The sequence below is a fragment of the Anolis sagrei genome, chromosome 2, assembly GCF_037176765.1.
Source record: "Anolis sagrei isolate rAnoSag1 chromosome 2, rAnoSag1.mat, whole genome shotgun sequence".
Lineage (NCBI taxonomy): Eukaryota > Metazoa > Chordata > Lepidosauria > Squamata > Dactyloidae > Anolis > Anolis sagrei.
This window is the reverse complement of record NC_090022.1, coordinates 222,454,096-222,471,599: the sequence shown is the minus strand read 5'-3', so window position 1 is coordinate 222,471,599 and position 17,504 is coordinate 222,454,096. Positions and strand designations below refer to the sequence as shown.

The following is a 17,504-nucleotide window of genomic DNA, read 5'->3' as shown; positions in this document are numbered from 1 at the left end:
GAGGACAAACGTTGAGTGAGCTTTCTTATTGCCCTCAGTGGCTAATGTTTGGTTTGGGGCTGTTAAACAATGAGATATTAGATAGCTGTGCAATCGTATAAAATTATAGGTTTTATGTATTTATTTTATACCTCATCTTTCTTCCAATATGGGATCCAAGGCAGCTAACAGAATATACTTTAATTAAGCAAGTTACTATTGCCTTTCACAGATCTGACCTTTTCAAGGAGTGATAACTATCTCTCCAGATGTCAGACTACAGCTTCTCTCAGACCTCATGCAACATCTGGAAGACCCCTTGTTTTAATCCATAAAAATAGAGAAAACAATACTTGTATCATTTACACCTAAAAGCTTCAGAAATGCTTATATTCAGAATCTAAATGTGAAAGTACAATTTAATTTTTTTCCAATATAATTCAGATATGTTTCTTAGAAGACATATTTTTTCCAAAAATAAAAACACATACATCTAAATAAAAAAGCTATTTCATAAACCAAGATAAATCTACTGATTTTTTTCTATATTATCTGTGTTCTTTTTTAAAAAAAATGTATTTCCATACACTGCAAAGATAGTGTGTGTGTGTGTGTGTGCCAGTATAGCAGAACATTTGCAGAATTCTATAGAAAAATATTAATTATTAGGAGCACAATCCATTTTTTTTAAAAAAATGTTGTTATGAGGTAGCCTGAGATATTTCCACTAAGTGGCTATATTATTCGAGTAGGCTGATAATCTCTGCAGAGATCATTCAAAACTAAAGAAACATGTTAGTTTGTGTCTTTCACACACACATGTACCTTGATTATCATTGGTATGACAAGTACAACTCCTAGATTACCAACAGTTCACAGTTAGTGGGCTTGATTAGCAAAACATCTAATTAACCTGTTTGCCATGTGTAAAACTAATTCCACTTTTCTCTTGTTTCTCTTTCCTTTAATAGGGTAGAGAATATGGCCATGCGATTAGAAGAAGTAAATGAACGGGAACATTGTATGAAGGCATCACTTCAGACTGTAGACATCCGTCTTGCTCAACTGGAAGATATGATAGGGAGAATGGCTACAGCATTAGATAAGCTAACTGGCCTAGACAGAGGAGAGATCACTAAGGTACGCTCTCGAACATCCTCTGATTGTACTGACACAGCCTACATTGTGAGACAGAGTAGCTTCAACAGCCAAGAAGGAAACACTTACAAACTTCAAGAGAGTATTGATCCCACAGGGGAGGAGTCAATGTCACCAACCTCTCCAACGATAACACCCCGCTTGCGAAGTCACTCCTTTTATGCAGTGAATATGAAGGACAAGTGTGGGTTTGACAAACTTGAAAGCATTTTTAAAGAAAGGTCTCTCAGCCTCCATCGTGCAAGTAGTTCCCATTCTGTCTCAAAAGAGCAAAAAGTACCTTTAGTGCCTACAAGTGCTCTGTCTATTGCCCCAGACTCCAGAAGGCCTTCCTCTTGCATAGACATTTATGTCTCTGCCATGGATGAGCTGGAGTCTGTAATAGAACCCCTTGACAGTTCAATAAATATCCTGGGGACAGGAGACCCAGCTCTCCAAGGTCAGATGGCTTCCAGCATCCTCTCAAGTAGTGCTTACATCAGTGGTTCTCCTGCTGACAGAATTTCAGGTAGGAGTATTGATTATGAAGACCCCTCTTCAATAGAAACAAGGGTGTTTTCTTCAGACTACTCACAACTCACAGAAAGCCAAAACCCATGGGAATCTGACCCTCCCTTGTACCAAACCTTAGAGCGGTCTAAAAGCAGTCGATATCTGGCTACATCTCCATTTCTTTTGGATGAAGCACCCATTGTCAAATCTCACAGTTTCATGTTCTCGCCTTCTCGGAGCTACTTCAGCAGCCTTGGCGTGCCAGTGAAAACAGCAGAGTACACGAGTATCACAGACTGCATAGACACAAGGTGTGTCAGTGCTCCTCAAACCATTGAAGAAAGATCCAGCTTTCCTGGGATCCATGGAGAGAAAATGGAGGACATAGGATGCTGCCACCCTGAAAGGGAGGCAGAACTTAGTCACCCAAGCTCTGATAATGAGGATGCTGAAGCCAAAGACAAGAAAGTGGTTTCCTTATCATCTCAAGATAGCAATACATCTAGAACACTGCCTAACAATATCCCTCTTCCCAAAATTGAACGGGCCAACAGTTATTCAGCAGATGAATCCAACTCACTGTATGCACACACCAGGAAAAGTTTCTCCATCAGTGATAAACTTGATAGACAACGCAATGCGGCAAGCCTCCGAAATACGTTCCAGAGGAGCAAGTCATCGAAACCAGAGAACAGAGGGGACACCTTGTCAATGAGAAAACTCTCTAGAACAGGTGCCTTCCATAGCTTTGAGAGCAAGCACAGTTAGAGATAGCAAGCATATGACAAGATATGTCTGAGAATTGTCTGCTCTCCAGCTCTTTTCTTTAGCAGAATGAAGTAACCTCAGACCGTGATATGTCAGCAACAGCTGGCATCTGCCACCCGTCAAGTTAGCACTTTGTAATCTCAGTGTCAAGCACTGGGCTTCTGTATCTTGACCTAGTTGACAATTGCACTTAATGGGGGTAGGGGGTGGGCGGAAAAATGATAGAGATGTTATTTTTTAAAAACCTTTATGATATAATGCATAAATGGGTGAATAGATTAAGAAATCTGCCTTTGACATAAGGATAGATTGTGGGTTTTTTAAAGGGAAACAAAATCACTTGCATACAAAGATGGTATTTGAATTTTGATTTCGTTGGCTTTTGCACCAGTGCCATCTTTGTGATGGCTGATGAAATACACCTTTGTATTATTATATGGAAACCAAAAGCAAACCAGTCCTTAACTTTCCCCAGCCTGTTCACATCTCTGTATTTCTCTTTAATCATGGTAAGGAGAAATTAGCTGAATACTCTCACAGTTCACCGGTCTCTTTTTTGTATTAACTTATAGTGCCACAAATGTTTATATTTTCAAGAAGGGAAGAAAAGAGATGCCTTTTGTATAGCAGCATGAGGAAAAGGGAACAATTTATTTAATAAGTAGTCACATGGTTTCCTGTTATTAAACAGGCTTTTTAGCACAGTTGAGCAAGCTCAGGATGAATGTAATTAAGTGGAATAGTAAATATTTATTTTTTTAAGCACACACGTCATCGGTTTAGAAGGTATGTTGTGGAACTCTGTTAAAATATCCTGGTGAGAGGGTGCAAATAAGAGCAGAACTGATATTATGTGCTCTGTTCCGTGCTATGTTTTCATTTCATTATTTTTTAGTATTTGCATCTACTGCAGCTTTACTTCTTTTTGTCTTTGCCATGTTCTTATAACTGTTCCTTCATTTAGCCACCATCATTTTATTTTAGAACATATTGTACCAGAACATTACAATATTTATAGTACTGTATGTTTATTATATGGTCTGATATTGAAGGAGTACAGAACAGAAGATGCTGAATGATGTTCTCTGACAAAACAAAGACTTAAACTGCCAAAGTGAAATTAGGATCATGATCATTGCAAAAGCCATTCTTTTAACTATGCTTCCATTGTATAGAGATTCAAAATAGTGAGACATTAATACTGTGCCCTGGAATGTAAGAGCCAGCTCCATCTCACTACTCTGCAAGCCTACGATACATCAGTGTTTGCAGGAACTCTTGAGGGTTGCAAGAACTCGAAGTATTTCACACTATTACTCTGAAGGTGGTTCACACTAACAATAGGATAATATAGCAGATAAGTCACAGTGTCCCCCAGAAGAAGGAAATCTTATCGTGGAACATTTTAGAGAAATAATTAATCCTTACTTAATCATATGGGATAGCTAGATATATAGTAATATATGCATCACTGTCCTTTGTTGCTGATAATATATAGGGTACATTTCCTTTTTTAAAAAAATTCTGCACTCTCAAATGGTCACAATCCCTTTTGAAAGTTTTAACCATCTCAGCCCGAACATTTACATGCAAGCACAAAGATCGAAGGGCAAGAAGGTCTAACCTGATCCTATCCAGAAATTTTGGGCTACAGCTTCCAACAGGCTCAGCTGATAGGGCTAATTGTCAGGTGTTACTGAGGCTCTCAGAGAAGGCACAAGGAACACTGGTATAAGTACACAGCACTCATAATCAATGTGAATTTAGTTTTATCTGATACTAAGGACCTCATCACATTAAGAGGGGGAGAGCATAGGGAACCATGTTACCCTATTCCCTCCTATCTTTCCCTGTTTTGTGGGATGGCCCGTGTTCTTTTTGCATCTTCCCCGTCTTTTCCCCACTTTCCCCTGCATTCAGGAGTCAGGTAGCTGTTTTTGGGCTCCATTTCCACAAGCTGCGGAAACGGAGCCCCACGGAGTCCCACCAGAAGTGCCCTTACATTGTCTGATGGCCTCCATGTGACTGTTTCCATAGCACATTGAATCAGAGCTCAAAAACCATCTTATGAGGTCCTAATAAAGTAGGGGCAAAGAAAAAACACTGTGCTGATTTCAATTACACAATCATTTGATTCTGTTGTACATTCCATCCCTTCTATCAACCCAACTATTCTTCTAACAGTTTACCCAGCTGTTCAGTAGTGTGTTGACTTGTTTGAATGTATGTACCTGTGTCTTAAGATGTGTTGTTTTTATGAATACCAAGAAAAAAGCAAATTTTCTTTGCCAGTCTGCTTCGCTTCAAAATTTTGTTGTGGATTTTAGAAGAGCTCCTTTAGGAAGAGGAAGAACATTTCAGAGTGGTACACTTTTTCCACTCCAACTTGCCCAACAAATTTCTTTCACATATACACACAAAGACACACACACACTGCCCAGGGAATTTCAGATATGTATTTCATGATGCATTCTTTTTTTAAAAAAAAATCAAAACTAAGCTTAGCAATCCCCAAATTCAGCCTTGTTTATTAGCATGCAATATAGTTAACTCTTGTATCTAGGAATTCTCCAGTACGTTTTAACTGATAATGCCACTTCTAAAGCCTACTTTCATATTTACAACAATCATTCCACACTAAGCAGTATTAAGACTACAGTATAATATTGTAAGATAGCTCTAACCTGGGTTTGGTACCTCCGCGAGGAGCATTAGGAAAGGAAAAAGAAAAAAATACAGAAAATTCTAATCCCTCAAACACAAAACAAAACAATCACTATTCTACCCCCCTCCTCACCTTCATCTAAACATATTAAAGGTTTGAATTCCATCCATATTCCCAGTAGAACACATCTCACATAACAATTATTAAAATCTACATTCACTTTAATCATATAGCACAATAAATATCTTCTTAAGGTCATTACCTTCCATTTCTAAAAAGTCAACAATATCCATTCCTTTACCCACACGAAGCAATATGCCACAAAATAGAATTTCATATTGACCTCCTTGCAATATTTTGTCATTTGCCAAAAAAAACTTGACAAATCCTCCAGCAAGTGTTTTAAAATATATCTTTTAAAATATTACTGTTTGAAACAAAAACAGCATTCTAGTTAACATGTTAATTTTTACTACTAAAATTCTCCTCAGTAAGGATAGGTTTCAATTCTTCCATCTCTGAACATCCTTGATTTTATTCCACATCTTAACATAAGAATGTTAATATTGCCTTGAGTCACCGATATGACTGAGAAAGGAGGTATACAAATACAGTAAGTAAGTAAATAAATAAATAAATATTACATAAAATTTGAAATAGTCATTGTAATATCTAGATATTTCACTTTTTTCTGATTCTGTAGCCAGTTTTTTCCATCAATTCTGTTTGATCTTTCATCTTCATATTTACAGTCAATATTACAGACTTTTGTTTGTTAATTTTAAAATATTCCAACCCCCAATTTTTTTAATGCTACCATCAGCCTTTCCATGCTTTTGAGTGGATTTATCAGGGTAATCATCAGATCATCTGCAAATGCCCTCAGTTTGTACAATTCCTTTTTAATCTTAATGCCTGTAATCTTTTCAGTTTAAATAATGTCTCTGTTCAAAACTTTAAGTGCTAAAATAAACAGCAATGGTGACAACAGACATCCTTGTCTAATTCCTTTTTGTATCACACATGGTTTAGACAGCTCTCTAACAATTGCTATAGCTGCTCATTCAGTCCCCATCTAAATTTTCCCTTATTCTTTTAAGAATGAGTAACACATGGTTTTGCTATGCCAAAGTCTTTGATAATAGCTCGACTTTTTTGTACTAGTGTCTTTAAAGGTTTGAAACCCCAAATCAGCTCTGTCTTTCAGAGAAGTAAGTGTAATCCTTTATCTCTCTATTTTTATATCTCAATGATTAGTTCCAGAGTGACCATTAAATTGGAACGCTTAATACTTTTGTAATTTATCTTGAAAAAAATAATCTTTTATCTGAGGTTCTATCTTTGGGGAAAATAGAATAAGCACCAACTGTTATATTACAGAGCTAATAATTAATCCCCAACATTTTTTAAAAGAAAGGATACCCTACCTTTACTCAGAGTACACACCCCCACTACCAAAGTTTCAATCCCTGGTAAATTACTCTGGTTCCCCGCATACCAATTTTTCTCACTTGCTAATACTAGTTCTCAACCCAAAATAGGATTAATATACAACACCAACCAATTTTCTTTTCTTCTGGCCTGAGAAAATTTATTCTTGTCTCAATTCTTTATGTGCCAAATGTTTTATATCATACTTTTGTGGATCTCTTGTAGATCAATTATATCCAAATTAAATTGTCTTAAGAGTAAAAAAAAGATCTCTTCTGTGGAGTGCTGGCTCCATTTATGTTCCTAGAAAAACATTTTTATCCCATTTTATGCAATTTAGTCAGGTGAGTCCCCATTATTGGTGCCTGGTGTCACAAAATCCTCTTCAGTGTCTGATGGATGTTGTTTATGCAGTATTGGAGACCTCATAGCACTTACCAATTTAAGCATCCTAAAATGCCTGTCAGCCAGTTGAGGGACGGATGGGCATACAGCCCATCACATGACATCCCACAACTTCCAATGGAGGCACTGCCTCCAACCAGTGTGGAAGCATCTTGGAACACTTCCTTATCAACACAGGAAGGCTCCTGTGTTGTGCTGGCTCCAATGGAGCCAACACACTTCTGCCCCAGTTGGGCAACATTTCCCCTGATTGATGAGGGAAGCGACATTACCTCAGATGGCTGCCTGTTCGCCACACTTGCTGACAAAATGGGATGGGGGGGGATATACTAAAGTCCTGGGTCTCCAACATCTGAAGACATCTGCTTCTCCTGCTCTTCTCTGTGCTTCTATTCTTTAAACATCAAATCCTTCTTATCTTCTTAGTTCCCTTACATTTTTATATTTTCTCACTAAATAGCTTGTTTGTTTTTTTCAACAGATCTTAGAAATGTAAAGATTTTAAAACTCAGCCCTTCAAGGTTTTTCCATCCTCTGCTTTTGCTGTCAAAAACCCCCAGAATCTTTTCTCTTGCCTAAAATTCTTGTTAGAATCCTCTTCAAACCTATTATCTCTCTTCCATTCACCTTCAATTTTGTGAAGATTGAATCCATCATAGTCTTTTTGAGGGAAAAAACAATTACATCTCTTGGCAAGTTTATTGCCTTAGCCAATATACTCTATTCTATAAACAGTGTATGTTTTATAACACATTTCCCCTATTTCTTTCTCCAAAAAATCTGCCAAGTCATTAATCTTATATCCCCTTTGACTCCCAATAAAAATTATTAAAAACAACTCTTTTAATTTTTATTTTATTTTTTTTGAAATCACGGCATATTTGTCCCCTCTTTTCCTCCTCTCCAGGATACTCGGTCTTGTTAATAGAATCAGGGGACTTACCTGGGCTTCTTTTCATTCCAAGGAAAAAATAGCTTGCTTAATTAATCCAGATAATTAAAAAGAAAGTTTAAGAGATGAAGCAAATTATCCTACAGTCCATTTAAAAAACAACTTCTTTCTCACAGCTGGGCAACATTTTTTATTGCCAATTGCCCCTTCTGGTGATCTCCTTATGAAGACCTTAGTTTGGCTGATTTGGCTGATCCCACATTTCCTCCTCTGTTCAGAATGAAATTTCCACAGTCATGGCTCACTCCTGCTCAATTATCACTGCTTAAGTCATTTCTGGAATCGATCACATGCTCAAAATGTCTGAACATCTCATCCCACTGGAAGTCAGCACCACAGGAATTAAGCGGTTTCATAATATCCATATAAATCAAGGAGCAATAATTCCATTGCTACATTGGGAATCTAGCAAATGGACCGATGCACAAAGGAACCAATACACAACAGGACACCATTGCCAGTGTCCCATTACACATCTTCACAATTCTTTAGCTGTAGTTCCTTAACACCTTTGCTATATGTAGTTTAGTATCTGTCTGGTCTCAATTTGTACAGGAACAAGAAAACTGGCATTCCCTAGATAATTCCTTTCTAGTAATTATTAGCCAACTTAAAAATTAGTCTTGCTCATTTTTACATATAATATCAACCCTGTATACATGTTTCAAAATGTTGGGGACAAAATTATATTCATATCACTTTTGAAACCGTTTTAACACCCAATGTGGGTACACACTTCAATCAGCACAACTGCAAATGGACCTTCTGTCATTTCCCCTTGACTCTTCATTACAGAAAAAGTACAGTATGCAGTGAGTCCATCCACCAATTCTTAAAATATTACCAGACTCTGAAGCCCTATAATAATTCAAATATAGCCACTTAATAAACTTGATCTTGAACTCCCGTTACACAGAGCAGAAAATTTTGGGTTTATTCTTCTCTGTAATATCAAACAGCGGTAATTAATTGAGGCAGTGGTTAAGCAATTAATATATTTTTTGTCCATATTGCCGGCATTAGGGAGTAAATAAAGTGAGTAAACTTCTTTGGGGAGTATAGAAGTAGAAGTACACTTTTTAAAAAAAATCTGAGATGGTGATAAGTACTTGAGCACACAGAAAATATATTTTTGAAAGCAGTTATGTGTTTATGAAACACAAATTTCCAGGAACTACTTTGGTTTTCTTGACACCATGCTGCCTCTCTGATGCCTGTTAGGAACACATCCTGTACTTCAAATTTTGCTATCTATGACAAATCATTTTGGTTATTTGAGGCAATCCACTGTACAGTGTTCCCTCACTTATCATGGGGGTTCCATATGAGGACCTCCCGTGATAAGTAAAAATCTGTGAAGTAGGGACACCATATTAATTTTAATATTTATACATTATTTTATATATATTATTTTCTTACCTGCGCTTCCTTACCCGCTTCCCAGCCCATCCCAAGGGCACCTGCCTGCCTCCCTGGCCTCTGCAGAGCCTCCAGAGCCACGCAGGCAGCAGCAGGCCAGGAAAGCAGGCCTTCCCCACCGCGCCTCAGACCACTGCACTTCCGGTGTCTGTGGAGGCCAGGGAGGCAGGCCTTCCCTGCCGTGCCTCAGGCCACCACTGGATGTAAATATTTAATATTTTATAATTTTTATTAATATTTTCAAAAACCCACGAAACAGCGAGTCCGCTAAAAGTGAACCGCGAAGTAGTGAGGGAACACTGTATTTGCTTTCCAAATGATGGCACACATTTATCTCACCATAGCTTCTTCTACACAAGTACAACTTTATATAGTCAATTAGGGAAAGATTCTAAACATCTAGACGAATCAATTTTGATTTATTGCCTATAATCTTAAACCATTACAATATGGGCTTTATAATTACTGATCCAACATTCAAATTAACAGAAAAGCCACACTATCATGAGAAGAAATGGAAGAGCACAAATAAGTTTGAATAATCAGGTTTTTCTACTTCTTGATGGGGAGTCCCACTATTGTATGTATTGAGTGCTATATTATAAAAATATTACATCCCGTGCATAATCCAATATCGTAATGATATGTGATTGTATTAGTGAATGTTATAGAATAGCATCTGACTTGGCACAATCTAGTCAAATGTTTATACGGTGTATAACGTTCAATAATACAGCACATGTTACACTGAACAATAGGCTTTGGCAGCTACATTGCCAGCCTATAGATATATAGATATAAAATAATATGCATTCCTTGGGCAAGGAGTCACCATCAGTATGTAGCTGCTGTATGTTTCACTTTTTTCCATATAGCTCCACTGTCAATGTCTGTGAACTGGCATATAAATCTCTAATGAGCCACTGTGAGCTGTGATAGGTGCGTTGTGATAGTGTGAAAGAAAAAACTGGCATGTTATGCAAAAGATAAGATAATTAACTTCAAAGTAATATTTTAAAACTCAGTTGAGTTAGCTGTTTGTTTACATATGCTGGACAATTAAGGAAGCAGTGTACAGTATTTTTAAAATATTTTCATATAGTGATTCATTCTGTTGTTTCCAGTTTAAGTGATGCTACTCTATACTTGGGTATATACATGTCCTTAATATGGAATGATAGCACATTATTATTTCACAGTAATAGTGTGATAATGGTTGAAATAGTTTCTTCTTTCTTAAAGTTCAGTCTTATTTTGTGCCGATAAAAATGCATGCATTGTTCCATTAATTCCTTTGGACTATTATGGAGTTTAACATTTCAATATTGCCTGCCTGTTACAATGAATCCAGTTAGAATGAATTAACAATTTTGGACTTGTACATTCTTTTCCAATGTGTTCGTTTTAATGAAATTGATTTTTAAAAGCACTTTAATATTACATGGAATGAAGTACTGAACAACATAGGTCTTGAACCTATAGCATTTCTAACTGAAATAATATATATATATATTGGAAATAAGGTACTTTATTACTGGTTTTAGCCAAGGTCTGTTAACAAGTAACAGCAAGTTGCAAATCGCTGAAGTTATAAGAATTGTCAGTAAGAAAATAAAACCCATAAATCCATATAAGCAAAATTGCTGAAGAGTCTGGAAAGTAAACTTTCATATGATTTTTGGCATTTGGGGATGCATCTTTGTATCTGGGTATTGGGATAAGTGCTTCTTTCTCAGGGTTTAAGTGGCTTAGGGAACATAATTGTAGGAGAGAAAGCAAGATAGTACTTTAGATTGTGCAGCTACCCATTTCTTGATGTAACTCAACTTTGCAAGCCAGTGTTCATGTAGTAAAGTGGGCACTTGCACCACACAGAGCCTTAAAAACTGATCCTAACATTGTCTACATCAAGAAAACCCAATGTTGTATCAAGGACAGAGGAAGAGCACAATGGCTTTACAGGGATCAGTGTTGGTACAAATTGTTAGGATCACAGCATGGATGGGATCTCCAGAATAATAATTTTAGAGAGAGATCCTCCTCCTCCCCCTCCCCCCCCCCCCCCAAAAAAAATATTAAGGGAACTGTTCTGGGAGAAGATGGTTGAAGATAAAGACATCTCATTCCTGCATCTGGAAAGAGAGGATGAGGTTTCCATTCACATTTACCCATCTGTCTCCCCAAATGAAAGATGAACAGCCTGTGAAGTTGAATACAGCCCAGTGAGAAAGAATAAAAATGTTATGGAAACAATGCAAGCTTTTGGGTGAGCAAAATACACGTGTATTCTATATTCTCAGGTTATTGCTTTCAGTGATTCAGAAATCGGAACAAGAAAATGGCAAATGCCTTCTTGGTTTCTAATAGTTATGATGCCAGGTTTTTGGAGTGAAAGGGTTTAGTAATCTCTAACAAATCTAATATTTGGTGGGTGGGGGGGGGCATATTTGCACAAACACACTCATTTGAAAACAGAGAAATATATACTTTTAATCTAAAGATTATATTACCATTTAATATCAGATCTTGGAAACAGTAATTTCTGTAATTTCACCATTCAATATCCCTCATTCTAATTTCTAATAGTTGTAGTTCAAAAAATGAAATGTTCAAAAGCTCTGGTATTAATCTAATTTACAGAAAGCTCTGAACTCTTCTAAAGCATCCACACAGGATCAATTTTGGAAGCCCAAGCTTTCAGGTGCCCTTAAATTAATAGGGCCGTTGAAGCCCCGATACATCACACCTCACAAAACACTCCAAAGAAAATAATCCAAAGCTACAAAGTGTCCCTTAGCTTATTTTTCTTTTAAATTAATGTATTTTTCCTGGCATTACTGATTCTCCATCTCAAAAAAAATATGTAGATGACAATGAAGTAATATGTCATGAGTCTTAACTATCCCTTATCTTCTTCCTCTTCATTAGAAATCACAATGTTCAAACTTTTCATACCTACCAAAAGCATGACTATATTGAGGTCTGCTTTTGTGACATGTTTGGTTTAGTTTTCTGATTTTTTACTTTTTCATAAGAGCATTCTGGAAATCAGTCTGTGCCTGTCTTTTATTTCTCTGGAAGAATAATTTTCTTTAGGTGTCCAAGTACAACAAGTTCAACATCTTTAAAAGATATATACCCCAATACAGATTTCCTTTTATATGTGCAGCTATCAATATGAACAAAAATTAGTGTAGCTCAGGACAGGTCCCACAACTCAATATAGTGAGCCGTCACTTCCTCATTAAAAGGCAAGATATAATGAATTCATTTGTTGCTGTTTTATTGTCAGAAATGCTTTTGGGGATTTCTGCTCATGTGTCAAAGTAACATTAGTAGCCCGAGTACTGGGCAGCATGATTGGGGCATACTGAAGTGCGGGGCATCATGTGGTGCTCCACTTCAGGCAACAAAATGTCTTAGGGCAGCCCTGTTGGGTTATGGAAATACCGTATTTCACTGATTCTAAGGTGCACTTTTCCTGTTTCAGTGGTTTCAAAAATGTGGTGCGTCTTAGATTTGATGGCACCTTAGATTCACTGGGTTTTGGTTTTTTTGTAAAACTGTTTTACCTCTGAGAGACTGGTTGCCCTGACACGACAAATAAATACCTCTGAGAGAGAGGAGGAAGAACCCCAGTTGCAATGGCTCTTCATGCCCCCACCCATATTGTCCTCTGCTTCCTCTTCCCACTGCCTCACCAATAGGGTCAAAGACTTAATAATATGGACTCATGCAGACAAATGACTTGCAGGCTTCTTCACACTCCCTCCTCATCCCACAGGAAATATTGTACTGCAAACCACACTGAAACAAAAAAGGTATTGTGCATGCAGAGAAAAAATCTAAAAGATATTCTAAAAAAATACTTTTTGCCAAAAAGAAAAGGTGCGCCTTAGATTTGGGCCTTAGGCTCAGTGAAATACAGTATCTGTGTGTTCTCCAGTTGAAGCACATAGCTGATCATGGTCAATAATTTGAATGCCCTTCAGTAGAGTTGCAAAACTTTGGGGCAGAGCTTGGAGAAGTTACTTGCAGAAACACAATTGCATTCTGGACACTGTATTGTTGAAGGCTTTCATGGCTGGAATCACTGGGTTGTTGTAGGTTTTTCCGGGCTATATCGCCATGTTCTGGAGGCAATTTTCCCCCTGACGTTTCGCCTGCATCTATGGCAAGCATCCTCAGAGGTAGTGAGGTTCTGGACACTGTTGTCCCAAAATGTTTCCAAACTCTCCTTCTAGAACCCAACTGTTCAGCTCTGCCCGGCTTTAATGGTGTGAAAATGGGAGCATGTACTCTTAGATAAAGAGAAGTTGACATTTTGTGCACAATGACATGGAAGTAAATCCCATTTTATTGAGCACGTTGGAACCTTTTCTTCCAAAACATGCAGAAGATTGCACCTATAACTGAATCTGGAAAGGCACCTTATGGAATTAGCCATTTGAATAAAACCAGCTTTATTCAACTGAGATCAGCATTAGAAGCCTCCATGTTAGACCTGTCCAACAAATTGAAAGGGAAGACATGTGCATGTGCTTGATAGCAGGACAAAAAAAAAATCTTATCCCTTGAAAAGAATTGTGTATAAACATTGGAAGAACTGTCAAAATACAATATTTTATTTTAGATGTTAGCAATACTCCGTAACTGAAATACATTGAGTATGTGTATTCAACAGTGAGAGGCATTAAAGGAATGTTTTTCTTTCATCATTGTAGCAATCCTCTTGAAGGGGAATGTTGATGCTGCTATTGCTGTCTGGAACAATATGTTGGAACATATCCCAAACATTATAGATTATGTATTAGAAAGATTATGATTTGCGAACATTACCTTTTAAAAAACCTATTTAAAATCAACAAATAAAAATGTGATTTCTGAATAACTTCCTGGAAATATTTATTTGTTCACCCATAAAATATATAGATAAATAAATACCTAGAGGAATGTCCTTTCAAGTTTGACTGGATTCACAATGCACTTTTAGACTGTATACTTAGCAATGTAAGAAAAAACAGAAGTTGGCAATTGCTGCAGTAGGACTTTTGAAATTTCTGTAACCAATGTTTTGCAATAAAAAGGGATGTAGTTGAAAACATGCCTACAGATCCCTGGTACCTTTATTTGCAGTCAGCTTTCAATGTCCAAATCAACCATGCATGTTACTATTTCTATCAATCCCACACTGCCACTCTTAATTTATTTGTGATTGCCCCTAGCATTATTAATTCGTATGGATACATGGTCTGCATTTGAAAATTTCTATCCAGTACTGCAATTGACAATCCCCATTTCTTCTCATTCACACAGTTGTGAAATGGTTGCTAATAATTATACTCACACTGTCATTCTGAGCTGAGTTACACAAAACAGCTGATCTCACCAGGTGTTCAAGAAAAAATACATTGAAATTTTAAAAATTAAAATTGATATTTCTCCATTAAGCATGACATTAAGTTGCCCTTGCATTTTGTCTTATCATGTTTCAAATAATTACCAAATAATGGTGCTCACTAACAAAGGGCAAAACTGTTATGTCGATCAGGACAGTGGGAATTGCTCAAGCTCACTCTGTGGAGTATTTCCAATTACTGTATATTCCGGCATATAAGATAACTGTGCGTATAAGACGACATCCAACTTTTCCAGTTAAAATATGGAGTTTGGGATATACTCACCGTATAAGACTACCCCTCTTCCAACGCACATCAAATAAAAATTTTAAAAGCATCAGATTTGATTTCAATATGGTAATTTTCCTATTACTGTACCTCCTCTGCCTCTCAGATCTCGCACATGCGCACCTGCACCACTTCACTGCAGTCTTGAGGAGCGAGATCTGAGAGGCAGAGGAGGGGGTACGGTAATAGGATACAAGGGCGGGCCAGACAGGTAAAAGTCTTGTGTTTTCTGGGCCCAGAGCCACTCTACCTCTTTTTTCCATACTCCGGGCACCCTGGATGCCTGCAGCTTGCTCCGCCCTTCACTTACACCTTCCCAGTGAGGTGCCCCTTCACCTCACCATTGGAATTGCATTAAGTCCACGAATCCTGATGAATGGATTTTCTTCTACAGTACTTGTACAGCATCACCCTTAATGCTTTCATACAGTTGCTGCATACGGCAGGGACACGGCTACTGCCATTTTTTAGTTCCCCCCACAATATGCAGCAACCACAGATTCTCCAATCCGGATTGGAAGTTTCAGCACCTGCTCTATAAGACGACTCCCGGCATATAAGATGACTCCCGGCGTATAAGACAACTCCCATGCATAAGGCTACTCCAGTGTATAAGACGACTCCAGTGTATAAGACGACTCCCGCATATAAGACGACCCCTGACTTTTGAGAAGATTTTCTTGGATTAAAATGTAGTCTTATATGCCAGAATATACGGTAATGCAGATACAGTAGATCAGGGGTCCACAAACATTTTAAACAGAGGGCCAGGTCACAGTCCCTCAAACTGTTGAAGTGCCAGATTATAATTTGGAAAAAAAATGAATGAATTCCTATGCACATTGCACATATCTTATTTGTAATGCAAAAACACTTAAAATACAATAATTAAAATGAAGAACAATTTTAACAAATATAAACCTATTAGTATTTCAACGGGAAGTGTGGGCCTGCTTTTGGCTGATGAGATAGGATTGATGCCATGAAAGTGGCTAACCAGGACAGGTTGGGGATTCTGCTCCTGTCTCAATCGCCCCACGACATGGCAGTCTCTCTGCCTGAGCTTGTTGAGGTGGTCTCTATTGGTGGTCTTGGGAGATTTCAACATTTATGCTAAGGCCACCTTGTCTGGTGCAGCTCAGGACTTCAAGGTTACCATGATGACCACGGACCTGTCCCAAATGATATCGCGGCCTACTCATCAGGCAGGGCATACTTTAAACCTAGTATTTGTGATGAACTGAGATAACAGTGTGGAAGAGCAAAAAAAAATTCCATTGTCATGGACCAACCATTATCTGGTCAGTTTTGGACTATCTGTTATCTCTAACCTCCGCAGTGGTGGAGAACCTATTAAGATGGTCCGCCCCAGGAGACTTATGGATCCAGAAGGACTCCTGGTGTCTCTTGTGAATCTGTCTGTCATGATAGCTGGTAATCCTGTCGAATCCCTGGTGGATCTCTATAACACATGATTGCCCCTGAACGTCCCCTCTCGCTGTGCAGAGTCAATCCAACTCCTTGGTTTTCTGAAGAGCTGGCATTGATGAAGCACTCGAGATGGGGGGCTCTCCAGTCTTAAAGGCATTTTGCAGATATTCCATCTTTTCTTGTTCAACCACTAATTGATTACAGAACCCCCCCCCCCCCCCCGGCACCATAAATATATGTAGTGTTGGATATGGAAACTGGAACCCAGCATAAATTCACTGACAAAGATGTACTAGGGTACTAGTGGTTCATGGCTTGGTCTACTCAAATGTAAAATAAGGGAAAGATCTGTGTTTCGGTGTTCTACATTCCATCTCAAGCCAATTTATACTCCAATTGATTTTTTTTACCAAAGTAAGCTTGAACATCCTTGAACCGAAATATAAACATATGACAGCATTCAGCTCTCGGTCCTTTTCCATCATGTCTCTTCCTAAAAGCTGAGTGTGGCCATGGGAGCAATACAGGAAATAAGTGATTATCTGAGCAGGTCCACATCTCAACACACCTACAGGTAACACGTGGGATCAGACTCCAAGTTAGTTTTCATGAAAGATATTTTCCCTCTCACAAAGACTAAAATAGAATAGCCACCCTGTGAAATAAGGGTGGCATGCTCTGGAGCCTGGCTACAGGCATTGCGCCATTTTGGGTGCCTCCAGAACTCTGGAACTCCACGCCATTTTACCTCTGTGTTTGGAGGTGGCATTTGGAGTCTTAAGGGGGTTCCTGAGGTTCAGAACAGACTCCTGAAACTGCATTTCCAGCTCTTTTGAAACAGAAGGCAACATGAGGTTTTGGTTTGTTGTTTTTTTTTGGGGGGGGGGGGTCCTAGGGCTGCATTTGACACGCCAAAGGATAATACACAGCTACACAATTCCTAACCCTAGATTGAAACAATGATGGCAAGCGTGTGGTTGTCAGGGGATCACTCTCTGGCTCACAGATTGCTTCTATTGTTATCTCCAATCAGTGGGTGAAGATAAGAAGCTATTTTAAGGTGTGAGAAACTCTTGCATAAATGAAGCCCTGCTTATCCATTTAAAAGGTAAGAGGT

General features: G+C 38.1%; 1 protein-coding gene across 2 annotated transcripts in view; it reads left to right on the top strand.

Annotated features, from left to right (window-relative positions):
• TRPM3 (transient receptor potential cation channel subfamily M member 3) overlaps nucleotides 1-14,375 on the top strand; it is a 429,447-nt gene extending 415,072 nt beyond the window's left edge. For both annotated transcript variants that reach the window (XM_060762212.2, XM_067464427.1), the window contains exon 25: nucleotides 951-14,375. In XM_060762212.2, the coding sequence (XP_060618195.2) occupies nucleotides 951-2,397 (1,447 nt within the window). In that variant the 3' untranslated portion in view covers nucleotides 2,398-14,375. The remainder of the gene's footprint in view (nucleotides 1-950) is intronic.
• The last annotated feature ends 3,129 nt before the right edge of the window (nucleotides 14,376-17,504 follow it).